The following is a 13,358-nucleotide window of genomic DNA, read 5'->3' as shown; positions in this document are numbered from 1 at the left end:
GCGCTGCTCCCGGTAAGCCAGGGAGGCACACGCTGCTTACCCTGACGGAGCCCCAGCTATCGGGTTTCAGCACAACGGGATTCCAGATACAGCAAATATTTTTCACGGCACTAATACCATACTAAGCAGCAAAATAGGTTGGTGGGAGTGTCCCGTTTTCCCCCCAAAACACAACGCCCATGCACGCAATAAACTGGCAAAACTGTTCGTACCGTCCACCATGGTAGTTTCCATTACAGTTCTTCTGCTGGAGAACCTAAACCAGAAATGCTGGGGCAAACTGACTACTAAAATGTTCATGACCCGCCAGTTATCACTATTGCCTGCAATTTGTCACACATTTATTTTATGGAATTCCTAAATCTTTCAACATAATCTGCAGAAGAGTTGCTTTAAATTGACAGTAATCTTTGCTAATTACACAGATATTCAACTAAAAACTAAGTAGTTAGCTGTCTTAGCAGTAATAAATAGAGAAAAAAATTAACAAAAAAATAAGTGCACAGCACAAAATTTAACATTTGAGAGGTTCTTTGGGGGGAAAAAAAAAAGGTACAGGCACCCAGGTGAACTTTCAGAAGTCCTGAAGATGACTGGCAGTGGGACTGCAGGAAGAGGATATCAAATAGAGCTAACTTTGCATTCTACTGGAAGTGTTTTTAGTTTCCCCACGGACAGAAAAGCAGGGAGATTTGGGGAAAAGAGTGCAAAAGCACACAGCTAAGCCAACAGTTTATACCAGAGCTTAAAACTGGGGACAACAGCTGGAGGGAGAATGGCTTGGTGACAGGAGTATCAGTCTTGACACCCTTAACCTGCATTCAAGTTTCTCCACGATGCATCCCACCCTTCACCCTTTCACAGAAAACAAACAGAACTCACAGTGGGAAAGACTGTGTGCAGGGGAACACAGGAATTAATCTTTAAGAGCCAAGCTACTGCCTGTCATGAATAAACAATGACAACTCAAAAAAGGCCTTTACCTCCCTGGAATCTTGTGTAGTGTTACCGTGCTGAGTGTCTGCCATTCTCCACTTTAGCAATTACTGAAATGCAGTCATCTCTATCTTGATCCCTATGAGTTTATGCACTATAATACAATAAAAATATTACAATTTTAAAATCTATTCTATTAAATACTGCACAAAGACATCTTAGCCAGTTTTGGCCAGCAGCAGTGGAAAGAAAACACCTCAATGCATTTATAAGCAAATTTATTTAGCTTTCTTATATGTTATATATATATTGAGATATATATATGAAATATTCCCACAAGTTATTACAAAAGTGTCCAAACACAAGTTCTAGCACAGTACAGTTAGAAGTGGTATTCTAGGAGGAATATCTGAGATCAACAGTATCTTGGCTTCAAGAGGAAGCATTTCCAATTAGACATTGTAGGCAGAAGAGGACACATTTCCTCCATGGCCTGTCCAGTTAGTATGGATAAATACACCTGGCTTTGATAACAATTCATACGTATGTGCACCAAAGTAATCACGCTGAGCCTAGAATAAGAACACACACACACAAAACAGACACATGAATATTACAGTCATATGAGTACTAGAAGTTGCACCTACTGATACTTGACTACAGGAAGACTAGAAATAAGACCTGCCTCCAATATTATAACATTCATTTAGTAATGAAGAATTCTGTAGAAAGACAAACATATTATTTCTGCTAGGTACTAATCTAAAAAACAAGCACTTACACACATCAAAGACTTCTTTATAAAGCATTTTGATTCAAAGATATTTTTACCCTTGGTTCGCAGACGGAATACTAACACATGCTGGGCGCTGTCACACCAATATCTCTGGTATTCTTTATCCAGACATCTCATAGTATTGTATTGGTGGGAATTTCACGGTTAACAGAATTATATTAAGCAATCTATGCCTTTATCTTTACAATGTTGGATTGATTAGACATATCGTCATCATGGCCTTTAGACCAGTATTTACGTAACAACATGACATTTCAGTAGCCAGAAGATCTGCTACACTATTTGAGGCACCTACCTGAATCAGGTTAGCTGGTAATATTTCGTGCCTGTACCCATCATAAAAAGAAAGTGCTGTAGTGAAGCAGGGCATAGGGATACCAATCTGTACTCCAGTACTGATTACACGTCGCCAGGAGTCCTGGGAGAGAGGAAAGGGGCAGGGGGAAAAGAAACTAATCAGTGCTTGCTCAGAGGTATGTGCGGGCATATGAGCTATTCTAGTGTAATAGCATGTGCTATTTCACGTTCTATGAAATCTCATGACCAAGTCTGAGCAAGTGCAGCAGTATATTCCTGATTTTACATAAACAAGGTTGATCCAAAATAACGTCGGGCAAGATGGAGTTAACAAACAGGACAATAAAAGTGCAGACATATACTTCCCATGCAATCAAACCACAGCCTTGAGCAAGGATGCTGTGCTTTCACATAATCAGTGCGTCCCAAAAGCATGAACACAGTGGGGAACATACTGAGCAAACACTGAGGCACTTTCAGTGCCTCTAATCAAGCACAGCACAAAGCCCGCCCACGGGCATAAGAGGTCACAGATAAGAGGCACGATACTTCAGGCAGACATGTGGATAATCCTCATTTCAACTGTACATCTGATTTAGTAACCTGCATGGAATATTCAGCTTCAGTTAAAAGAATTATTAGTGACAATATATGACTTCTTTGTTGGTCAGATAATCTGTTTTTAGTTCTGCCTGTCATCTCCATCCGAATCAGGACACTGTTTGGACAGACCTAGGTCTAATGATCATGGGTCTGGAACACTGTTATTTTGGTGCTACTGCAAACAATGGTAATAGAACAGAGCTTTATACTCTGTACAGCTGAAATCCAAGTGCACAGTAGGCACAAGATACCGGGCAGTGATAAGAATGTTCACACAGGCTAGACATTTTTTCCTGACATTGTGTTTCTTCTGAATGCCTAGATTTCTGCCTCAGGCTCTTCTGTAATATTAAAATGGAAACTTTACGTTTCTAACAGTAGCTTGGCTAGTATCAAAAAGAACCATGACACAAGAAGGACTACATGTTTGTTTGCTCCTGTATTATCTTTAGGTTGACGGTACAAATATACCTTGCAACATTACACAAGACCTCAGTTCACTGCTTGATGTATCTGGATGCTGATTTATAAAGTAGTGCTTCAGTGATGCAACGCCCTTGGGTTTTTTTTTTCTTCATTTAGAACTAACATTCTTCAACTTTCTGATGAAACAGAGGCAAGAGGCATTTGTAGACATTTTTTCAAGGACAGGTCACTAAACCTGGTGTCTGGCAACATTCTAATTTGGACCTCAGTAGAGCTTACCTCATCACAGTACCTTTCGTGTTCAATTTCATACAGCTCCAACTATGTAGTTTATTTCCTGTACAGATCCTGTAAAACTGATATGTTCTACTAAAGAAGGGTACCTTGAGGCCATAGATGATGAATTCCTATGCCCATACATTATGTGTGTACAGATACATGTACACAGTCCCAAAGAGCTTAAGTATTGTTTAGAGATCATTGGGATTAAGGACACTATATAAATAGGTTTCAAGGATGTTCTCTACCTTTTCATTTTTCAGTCTAAATATACTTGTGAAGGTAACTCCTGGGAAAGAAGCTGAAGAAGTCCAGACTGTAAACTATTGTTTTTATGCTCTTCCTTCCTTGGAAACTCACCTGGCAGTTTTCAACAGCTGTCTTAAAGAAATCATCCAACAGCAAACTCTGGAGTTCAGGGTTTCGATCAAAAGCATCTTTGATTTTTCCCAGGAACACACTAGGCAGAACATACGTAAACCAAGAATAAAATTTCATAGCTTCCAACAAAGGCCCAGAATCCAAAACTTAACAGTGCCAAAATTTGACTCGGCCAGACTCAGATTCCAAACATTAAGAAAGATGCAAACAAAACAAAGACCAAAGAAAATCTGCAGTAGCTAAGCCACCAGAAGATTGGCTTCATCTGGTAACCTTTAGTGCCATCTACAGAAACAGCCTCTCTGTATCTTAGCAGCAGATTAACTCCATGGATTTTCCAAGAAAATCTCTAGGCTTATCAGTCTAGCACGGCATAAACTAAATTGCCTGCTCTTCTCCCCTTAGCAACTAAATTACCTCCTCATCTTAATTACCTTCTGATGATGCAGCCTCCCCTCCACATCAGTGCAATGCCACCATAATTCAGTGTCCAGCCAAATTCTTTGGCTGCTTGTCTCAGCAGCATGAAGCCTTGCGCATATGAGATAATCTTGGAAGCATACAGGGCCTAGAAAAACAAATTCACATTCCACATGAAGTACCACAAAGTTGAACGAGAAACTTCACAGTCTGCATGCTCTATTTCATCCACCTCATCAGGGTTGAGTACAGTAGCCATATTCCAGGTATGTGAGAACCAAAGTATCCTTTCCAATTATTGTACAGTTTGGTCTCAACAGAGAAAGATCAAGAGTGTTATGCCCATTATGAAGACAGGAGTGTTGAGGGGCAAAAAAGTAAGCCCCTGTACATGAATTATGAAGTCCGCACCCCAGCTAGTTATCAGTGCCCACTGTGGCTTAGACTCGAATTCCTCAGGACTGTTCTTTGATCAGGAAAGGAATTGGTCACGTTGTGCTTTGTGGACACCACTAGACAATGCACAATGGGATGGCTGAAAGCAGAAACCAATTGTCATGAAATGTAAACACAAGAGGTCCTCATCAGGGTTTACAGCATCCAAAACCAACTTTGATATGCAGCTTTAATACAGTACTCTGGGAAACACAATGGTTCACCTTGCGAATGTCCTCCAGAAAGGCCTTCTTGTTCCCACTGAACTGCGTCATTTTAGGCCCATCCAGCAGCTTACTGGCCTGTACTCTCTCATCCTTGAGGGAAGACAGGCACCGTGCAAACACAGCTTCACCTTTAAGTATGGTAGGAAAGGGTGGAAAATTAGAAAGTTCAGCGTCACTGTTAAGGTCTGAGATACTTGTCCTCAAGCACACACTGAGCGCGCCACTGAACGATGAGCTACATACACAGTGGAACAGAGTCACACGGGAAGAGAGGTATACAAATTAATTATTTCAACAGCATTACTGAGGGACCAAACTGCCAGTCAGCATAACCACTGGGTAAATACTGACTGATACAGCTTTCAAATGATAAAGAAAAAAAAAAAAAGCCAAAAGTCACCCACATGAAAATTTATCCTCAGGAACCTTCACCAGCTCTTAGTTCTAAGAATTTACTTAAAAATCTTTTCCTATTTATAAAAGACAGTGTTGCACTGCAGTCTAGGCACAGGCAAAACCAAAGACTTCACTAGTTATTGTATCATGCTTTGAAGATAAAAAGCTGTTGCATAAATGCCAACTCACATTAACCAGATGTGCTCTGAAATGCACACATGCAAAATAAAAGCAATTAAAATCAAGAATAAAACAGCAGGTTAACTTACAAGAGGAAATAAGTTTTACAGTCTGGTAGGCCCATAAGACCAGTATTCAGAAGCCCATAAGAAAGTTTTGTAACATCACTAAGCAGGTTATTAAAAGTCGTTCACCAGGGCTAAGGAGTTAGCCCAGCAGTATCTTCAGCTCTTAAAGAGAAAGCCTGAATGCCAATCTCTTGATCTGACTCATTCAATTCCTAATCATGCTGTTTTAAGTTGTACTTATTTGCAATTGAAGATGGGATTGTTGAACGGAAAAAAAAAATTTCCTTTTCAGGGTCTCAGAAGGAAAGCAATCAAGTATTTATTTAAATTATTTAAAATTATCATTTAGTCTTCATACTGAACTGTTCTTCCACCTTTTAAGTGAATCGTGAATTACAAAACCACCACCACCAAAAAAAATCATTAAAACAAACCAACCCAAAAAAATATGAGTAATGTTTTCACAAGATTCTGGATCCTCTCTGCAGTAGGATTAACAGACCGTATCAAAATCAGAACTGGCTCCTCTTCATTTCTGCAAAAACTTCCTTCTACACTGGGGAGGAGACGTATGTGGGGAAAATCAGGAAAGAGCAGGAGTAGCATGACTCTGCTTTTACAAGCAGAAGTCTGCAAGTCATGCTTATGCAGTAAAACCACACACACAGCAACTGCCCTAAGAAAGGCCATGTTTGCACAAGAGCTATTGCACGTACTTCCCCCTGTCAACTCACCATTACCTAACAATGCTCCCCTGGCATCGCAGGGGACTAATGAGGGAGTGTCTCCTCCACCCTTGATCTCTGCAAAAGCCCCAAACAGCAGGATATTAACAGCACAAGCGAGAAACCCTGTTTCAAGCCTAAAACTGAAAAGACTATAGCTGTAGTAGAATATTACAATGATTTACAAAACTTATTTTGTAAAAATAATGTTGTTGGAATGCAGCCATGTTTCTCTGATAGCTGTCACTGCAGTTACTCTCTTTTAGCCTACTGAATGTAGTTTTTCTTATCTTCTAATACAACCGGACTTGACCAGCCAAGGCAAGGAAAAAGAGGTAGAGAAAGCAGGAAAATAAAAGCAAATCCAAAAGCAAAGAACCTGTTGAGTCAATTTATTTATTCAACAATAAAGTCTACACTGGACCTGTAGTAAGAGAGCACTCTACATGTGTCAGAGATGTATTATAACTCCTGTGTCACAATTCCATTCAGAGGCCAGGTTATATAAAAGGGTAGGTAATGAGACTGTTATGTATGTGAGCAGGTAAATTCTCACACTTTAGGGATGTATTTTGTAATTGCTTTGAATTATGTTTCCATCATCCTAGTTTGGCTTTGGATCAGCAGCCATATAACCACAAAACAAAAACCAGCAGCAGTCCAGAGTGCATAAAAAAACCACCACAATCAACTGTTGCGGTAGAAAAACAGCAGCCGCCATCATAGGGCAGCAGCCTGCCGCTATTCTCAAAAAAACCTGTCTCTGCTCCTCAACCCATAATACAGTCTGGCCTTCATGTTCCTATTTAGTCACACTAATGCTGGGTTGGCTAAGTTATACTGAAACATGGAAACAGAAGACTTCAGTAGATATCTGAAAAATAATTCTTATGCCTTCAGAGAAGTCTAAGTACTTATCAAGCAGTGGTCAAGCAACAAGGTTTTGAGGGTGTCCTGCCCCATCCCACCTTTTTTAAACGTTTTAAAGGCTGTGATGGGATTTGGAGTAGCAAATAAGGTGGAGGATTACCGAGAGGAACGTGGCATCAATCTAGCATGACACTTCTAGCACGGCACTTACATTCACCTGTCACCAAGTCAACATCAGCACTGCAAAGACAGCATGGACAAAGGCATGGTACCAGTACTACTGACATTTGGGAAACAAGGTAAAAACAAGCCCAGCAGAGAAAAACAGTAACAGCTCTCAAGGGCAGAAAGACTGCAACAGCTACACCTAGAAGAGCCTATTCTGCAAGCCAAGCCCTAGTAGGAGATCATTTCCGAGATTACCTATTACCATGTTCCTTACTGTGATGTGGTACATGCAGGCAGGAAAGAAGGGGCCAGATCGAAGAACCAGTTACCTATGAGTGTGACAGGGACTCCATATTCAAGGGCAGAAATGGCTGTCCACTTCCCTGTGCCTTTTTGTCCTGCGCTGTCCTTAATCTTTGGGAGGAGGTATTTGCCATCACTGTCTTTGAATTTGAGAATATTGGCTGTGCTGTCAATCAGGAAAGAGTCCAGCTCTGTCTTATTCCATTCCTGAAATACCTGGAAAAGAAGAAAAAGCGTATATATACACATACACCAATTTACTATGTATCTACTGTATATATCAACTGATTTATTGATATATGTACACATATATACAGAAGGGGGTCATATCATCTCAGTAACTGGTTATTGGTACCCTGCCACATCTACCAATGATTTCAGCACTGCTGAAAGGCCACTGTGCAGGAGCCCTGCACCAGAAAGAGCACCCAGAGCTGCAGAGCACCCATATCCAACTGGGAAGGCAGAGGCACAGCCTGTCCTGTTGCCTATCATCACAGGCACCAAAGGCTGGAAACACAACTCCTCTTTCAAGACACATCATACCCACTGACTTGCTTCAACAAGGTCTTTGCAAGATTTCATTATAATGCTCAATGTTTTACTAGCTTTTTTCAGGCAAGTAGGCATAACTCTACGCAAGGTCTTTCCTAGGTAGAAGTCAACTACAGAATGGGAGAGTTTAGACAACTTCTATAAACATTCAGGTGTTAGTGCTTGCTGCTCCCTATCTCATTTGAAGCTCAAGGATATTGTGCACTGCCCCTGGCAGAAGGCATGTCAGAAAAATTAACTTCATGTGCACACAGCAGCTTTACCCAAGCCCAGCTGCCTCCATCAACGGCAGACAGATACCATGGCTCAAGAAGGCAAGACACAAAAAACTACAGATCACCTTTGACATCTCATCATGCTCCATGCCCACCACATCTTTCATCAGGTGATAGGCCTCACAGATCAGCTGCATGTCTCCATATTCAATCCCATTGTGCACCATCTTCACAAAGTGGCCAGCACCCTCATCTCCTACCTGTCAGGAAACATCAAAAAATGCCATCAGCAACAGTGTCATCACCACTTCCAGTGTTTAGTAACTGCTTATGGCTTCCTTCCACCTAAAGGAAGGAAGGAAGTAACTAATTACTAAACCCCCGTGCTAACCGAAAACACTGTGGGTCACAGATCCATTCAGCTCCCCCAGCATGTGACCCAGCCATAAAACTTTGTCTTTCCATTGTATGGGATAAGTTATCAGAGGTGGTAGATTTGAACTGAATGCAGTCAGCCAGAAAATCAAACCACTAATGTCGCTGATTTTATTACGGACAGACATGCATGAGCTTCGGCAACCAAACCACCTAACTTGCAGTTAGATCTGTGCTTAAGGTCAGTATCAAATAAGTATTTACCCAGTCACAACAAGGTTCCCCAGATCCCACTTTAGCAGCAATGCTTTGAAATATGGTCTTGATGTGGGGCCTGTGGGGAGAAATAATACGCCTCAGCAGATAGGCAGAGGACACAAACACCACAAGAAAAAAAATAAATACCCATCAGTATGATGCATCCTCCTTTAACCTGCCTAAAGGCAGCTTGGGGTGAGGGCATGCTGGCAGGTTGATAACCCAGCACACAGCAATGTCAAATAAAACGTATGTTTTACCCAGAACTAGACACTGTTTGCAAGAAATGGGGACAGCCCACGTCACGCTTACAGCACCGTGCAGACAAGCTTAATGTACCTGAAGGAGCCCAAATATTATCTTCTCCATTTTAGAAATGGGGAAATAGAGGCAGATTATGATACAGGCTCATGCTTAGAGAGGATCAGTGGCAGAGCTGAAGGAAAATACCATTGTGTTCTAGAGCCACAAGAAAAATCCAGGGTGATCTGGAGGAGGAGAGGGAGGGAGCAAAGAAACTCCACAAATGCAAGTCAGAATATAGTTATTTGCATTATTGCAGTAATTAGGAGCTTTTGTCATTGCCAGGCTCCTGAAGTGTAGTAAATTGCTTAGCCAACAGGAAAGCATTACAGAATGCCAAGTTTGGAGCAACCTAGAGCGACCGCTGGGAAAGGAGCATGGGTGGCACATGGGCTGCAGGTGCTGTGAGAGAGCAGGGGGAAGAAAGGTCAGGTAAGGGTGGCAGATAGAAGCTGTTTTACTGAGTTCTTTATGGCAAAAAGGTGATCAGACAGCAGACTACTGTTATGCTGTTTCTGGCTTTGTGCCATCAAGTTTGAACAGGCTGATATTGGTATGAAATGCTAACGCAAATGGACAGGGACTTAAGAGATTCTAATGCTCAGGCAAAGCCTCGACACACCTTTTCTGTCTACATTTACAGAGAGAATGAGCAACCAGGGATAAAGTCTAATACAAACATTGATACACAGTCCTTTACAGCAACGTGAGTACAAAACAGCAGGGCAGCATGGCAGAAACTTGTAAAAAAATCAATGTATTCAATAGTCAGTACAAACATCACTGAAGCCTCCTTTTATAATGTGCCTCACTGCAGGGACGTTTGCTTCTGCCCGTTTCATGGTTAACAGCTTTCCAAGCGTGTAGGGCCCCAAAACAAAAGTCATAATCAAGAAATAGTATTTGTTTAAAGTTCAAGCAAAATTCCTTTCTGCCCTGGGACACATTTCTCCCTTCAGGTTTCTGTAGGTACTACTTTTGCCTGTGAATTCCTGGAAGAAAAATCTGCCTTTGTTTTGCCTGCCATGAAAACTCAGCACTGCCCTGTGACCGCAGCTAAGTCGAGAAATCTTGAGCCTTGAGGAAGTGAGATGGCAACGTATCTTGTTCTCTCCACACCCACGCCCGCCTCCTTCCCTCCCTCAGCTCTCAATGTGAATAGAAGACGATTGTTGCAGACCATTCTGAAGAATAACACACTAGCTCATGCTTACCAGGCTTCTTTGGCTCCTCCTGGCATGAGTGAAGGACCATATCTGGCCCCCTCCTCTCCACCACTAACGCCGCTTCCGACAAATAAGATGCCCTTTTCCTGTAGTTCCTTACAGCGTCTCTGGAGCAAACAGCAGAGCAGCATTATTTCATTTCTTTTAATGCCAGAGCGTTACAAACAAAGGTTAGCAATTCAGAGCTAAAATTAGGTTTTCAATTCTGCTTTGGACATGCTAGAAGACCTTAGAGAAAGCTTGTACCTACACCAAAGTGAACATTAGGAAACTTCCTGTTGCTTTGAGATGGATCCTTGCAAAAGACATGCTGAGAAAACAAAGTCCTTATAAGCACCGGCTAGAAAAGAGCAGTACTGAGGCTGGAAAAGGCCCAGAATTAAGTGTCAGGCGATACATGCTGTGTGCAAAGATGTGGGGGAGGCAGATTAGGCCCAAGGTGGAGCTGCCGAGTTCATTGCAGAGTGAAGGTGCAAGCACGGACAACTATAAAGGAAACTAATTCCCTCTGAGCGGGAGAGAAGCACAGGCTGAGATTCTAAGGGGAGCTGCAAGCTCCCCAAGTATGAATCCTCATTTAGCACCTGTTTTTTTACTCTGCGTGGCCAACTTACTCATCCAAGATCAGGGTGTCAGAGCACAAAGACTAATACCAGCACCCCTTCTAAGATTCAGAAGTACTGATGTGAATGCAACTTTTTCATGTAAGCATCCAGATATGCTAACATAACTTTTATACTCACAAAGCAAGTGGTTTTTTTGGTTTTTTGTTTTGTTTGTTTTTTTAATTAAAACAGGTTAATTCCTCTGCTGTTTTCATTACCAAGACAGCCAAATCAGCAGTTCTGTCTTACTGGATATTCCCATGGTCATGTAGGATTGAGATAAAACAACATATCTACAAATATCTTTAGATTTTCAAACCCCCTTGAAAACTCTTTAAGATTGTTACCGGAAATTTGCTAAATGCCTTCACTCTTAGAGAGATGTCAATAAAAATATTCTTTGATGATCTGGGCAACTTCTACAAAAATATACTTATAGAACAGTCCTTAACTACTGTAACAATTGTTTTTTAATAGGCTGCATGATCTAGTTTTGCAGAGGTAACTGTTTGGCTTTCCCTGAGCAGAGGGAAGATGGCATCTTATTGACTGACTATTCTGATGAACAGAGGAGAAAAAAATCATGTGTATTTTATTGATCCACTTCAGGCAGAAAACAGGCTTACCGTGGTATCTCTATACTCAGAATTCCCACCATCAATTATGATGTCTCCAGTCTCCAACAATGGCACCTGCCAAAAATAAATCAGCATTTTCGTTTTCTCCATGCATTCAAAACCTCATTAATGATGAATAATTGAGAACTTCCAGAGGAAACTTCTCCAAAAGACAGCAAGAAGCCACAGGTAGAAAGAATGTTTGCCTCACCAATTTATTGATGAAGTCATCCACTGCACTTCCAGCCTTCACCAGCAAGATAATGCGACGGGGCTTCTTTAACTTCGAGACCATCTCTTCCAGGCTGTGAGCACCAATCACTTTGGTTCCCTTGGCCTCGTTGGCCAGAAAGTCATCTACTTTGGAAACTGTCCTGTTAAAAGCGCAAACCTGGGGGAGCAAGAAAACACATTAATAAAAGTTACCAACAGAACAGTTACTTTAGCTCTGACTACAAATTATATAAGCAAGGTTCAACAACATCACGTGCTCTCCCACTTCCACCTTCCCTAAAGACACAGAGCAGAAATGAATCTGCAGCATGTCTTTGCAAGTGCCTGGGGAATCTACGGTTAATGGCCAAACCCAAAGGACGCTTTAGGGAGAAATCATACATAACTAACACACCAGGTGGCTAGCTGAGTACAGGCATGCACTGCTGTTTTTCTCTGGAAATGGGACAAAGGGCAGCCTAGGTTATAACTAAAAGGAGGAAATAACACCCATTAGACCATCACAAGGAAAAAACCCAACAAAAAAGCCCACAAAATGCTCCCACCCCCAGCGCTCACGATTCAACCCTTACGAACAACGTTTTCCTTCGCTTACCACAAAGCCATGGTCGTTCATGTTCAAAATAAGGTTTTGACCCATCACGGCCAGTCCAATCAAAGCAACGTCAGCTCTGGAATGTGGAGGAAGAAGAAACATGCCAAGTTAGTCTCCTTAGCAGCGATCTAGCACTAGCACCCATACCTTCCATCAGGCCCTTCTGATCTTGTCAGCTGCTAAGCCATTCTAACAAATGCTGTAGAACCTGCTCTGAATTGATTCTGCAGGCTGTTACCTCGAGAAATCCTTGTGGCTCCCAGTCAGTCCAGCACAGAGTGGAGACCAACTTACAGCACGTTTCAAGTCACCAAGATTTCCTTACAACTACCAAGGAAAATAAGCTATGCAAAACAGTGCAGTAGGAGGCAGGAAGTCACTGACGGATCCAGCTCTACCACCACTCCGTATTTAACAGATACTGCACTAGAACATCATGCCTGAACACTACACCTTCTTTTTGCTTTCGCAACACAAACCGTCTCAGATTTGAGGTGAGCAAAGGAAAAGAGGGAAACAGGGTATTCTGCTAGAGGCTGCCTAATTCGGCTTGCAAGGGGCGTGCAGAGAAACCCAAGCCGTCTACTTCTATTCCTCGGGTCAGAAACAAGTTTCCTGCTTCGCAGTCGTGACTCCCAAACTGACTGCTGCCGGATCTTGTCAAAAAGTCTCTCAGCCAAGCGGCTTATTCTCCTCGTTGGTCCCGCAGCCGCCGCAGAGCCGCTAGCGGTGAAAGGGCAGCCCGCCGTCAGGCGGCTAGAGGGCCCCATCCCCTCCCTCCTTCTCCCGCCCGGACACACCACGGAACCGGCCGAACAGGAAAGCGGGGCCCGCACGGAATCACCCGCTTCCGCCACATCAGCCC

General features: G+C 42.3%; 1 protein-coding gene across 1 annotated transcript; it reads right to left on the bottom strand.

The window, feature by feature from the left end:
- Positions 1–1,199: 1,199 nt before the first annotated feature.
- On the bottom strand, positions 1,200–12,567 carry PGD (phosphogluconate dehydrogenase). Its single transcript, XM_010291016.1, has 12 exons — positions 12,494–12,567; positions 11,876–12,055; positions 11,674–11,739; positions 10,431–10,549; positions 8,920–8,989; positions 8,406–8,540; positions 7,537–7,726; positions 4,798–4,928; positions 4,153–4,286; positions 3,698–3,797; positions 2,028–2,150; positions 1,200–1,508 (listed from the first exon to the last, which is right to left on the bottom strand). Exons 1-12 carry the CDS (start codon positions 12,536–12,538, stop codon positions 1,389–1,391), a joined length of 1,413 nt encoding a protein of 470 aa, XP_010289318.1. The 5' UTR covers positions 12,539–12,567; the 3' UTR covers positions 1,200–1,388.
- Positions 12,568–13,358: the final 791 nt, after the last annotated feature.

The sequence above is a fragment of the Phaethon lepturus genome, unplaced genomic scaffold (genome assembly GCF_000687285.1).
Source record: "Phaethon lepturus isolate BGI_N335 unplaced genomic scaffold, ASM68728v1 scaffold35737, whole genome shotgun sequence".
NCBI classification, from domain to species: Eukaryota; Metazoa; Chordata; class Aves; order Phaethontiformes; family Phaethontidae; genus Phaethon; species Phaethon lepturus.
This window is presented reverse-complemented; position numbering and strand designations above follow the sequence as displayed.

Bases quoted from the DNA above. Each gene is read 5' to 3' on its own strand.
- PGD (XM_010291016.1), bottom strand. From the start codon at position 12,538: ATGGGTCAAAACCTTATTTTGAACATGAACGACCATGGCTTTGTG. The intron at 11,740-11,875 runs GTGAGGCAAACA...TATTTTTGGCAG, and splicing joins ATGACTTCATCAATAAATTG to GTGCCATTGTTGGAGACTGG. The intron at 10,550-11,673 runs GTAAGCCTGTTT...TGTTTGCTCCAG, and splicing joins CTGAGTATAGAGATACCACG to AGACGCTGTAAGGAACTACA.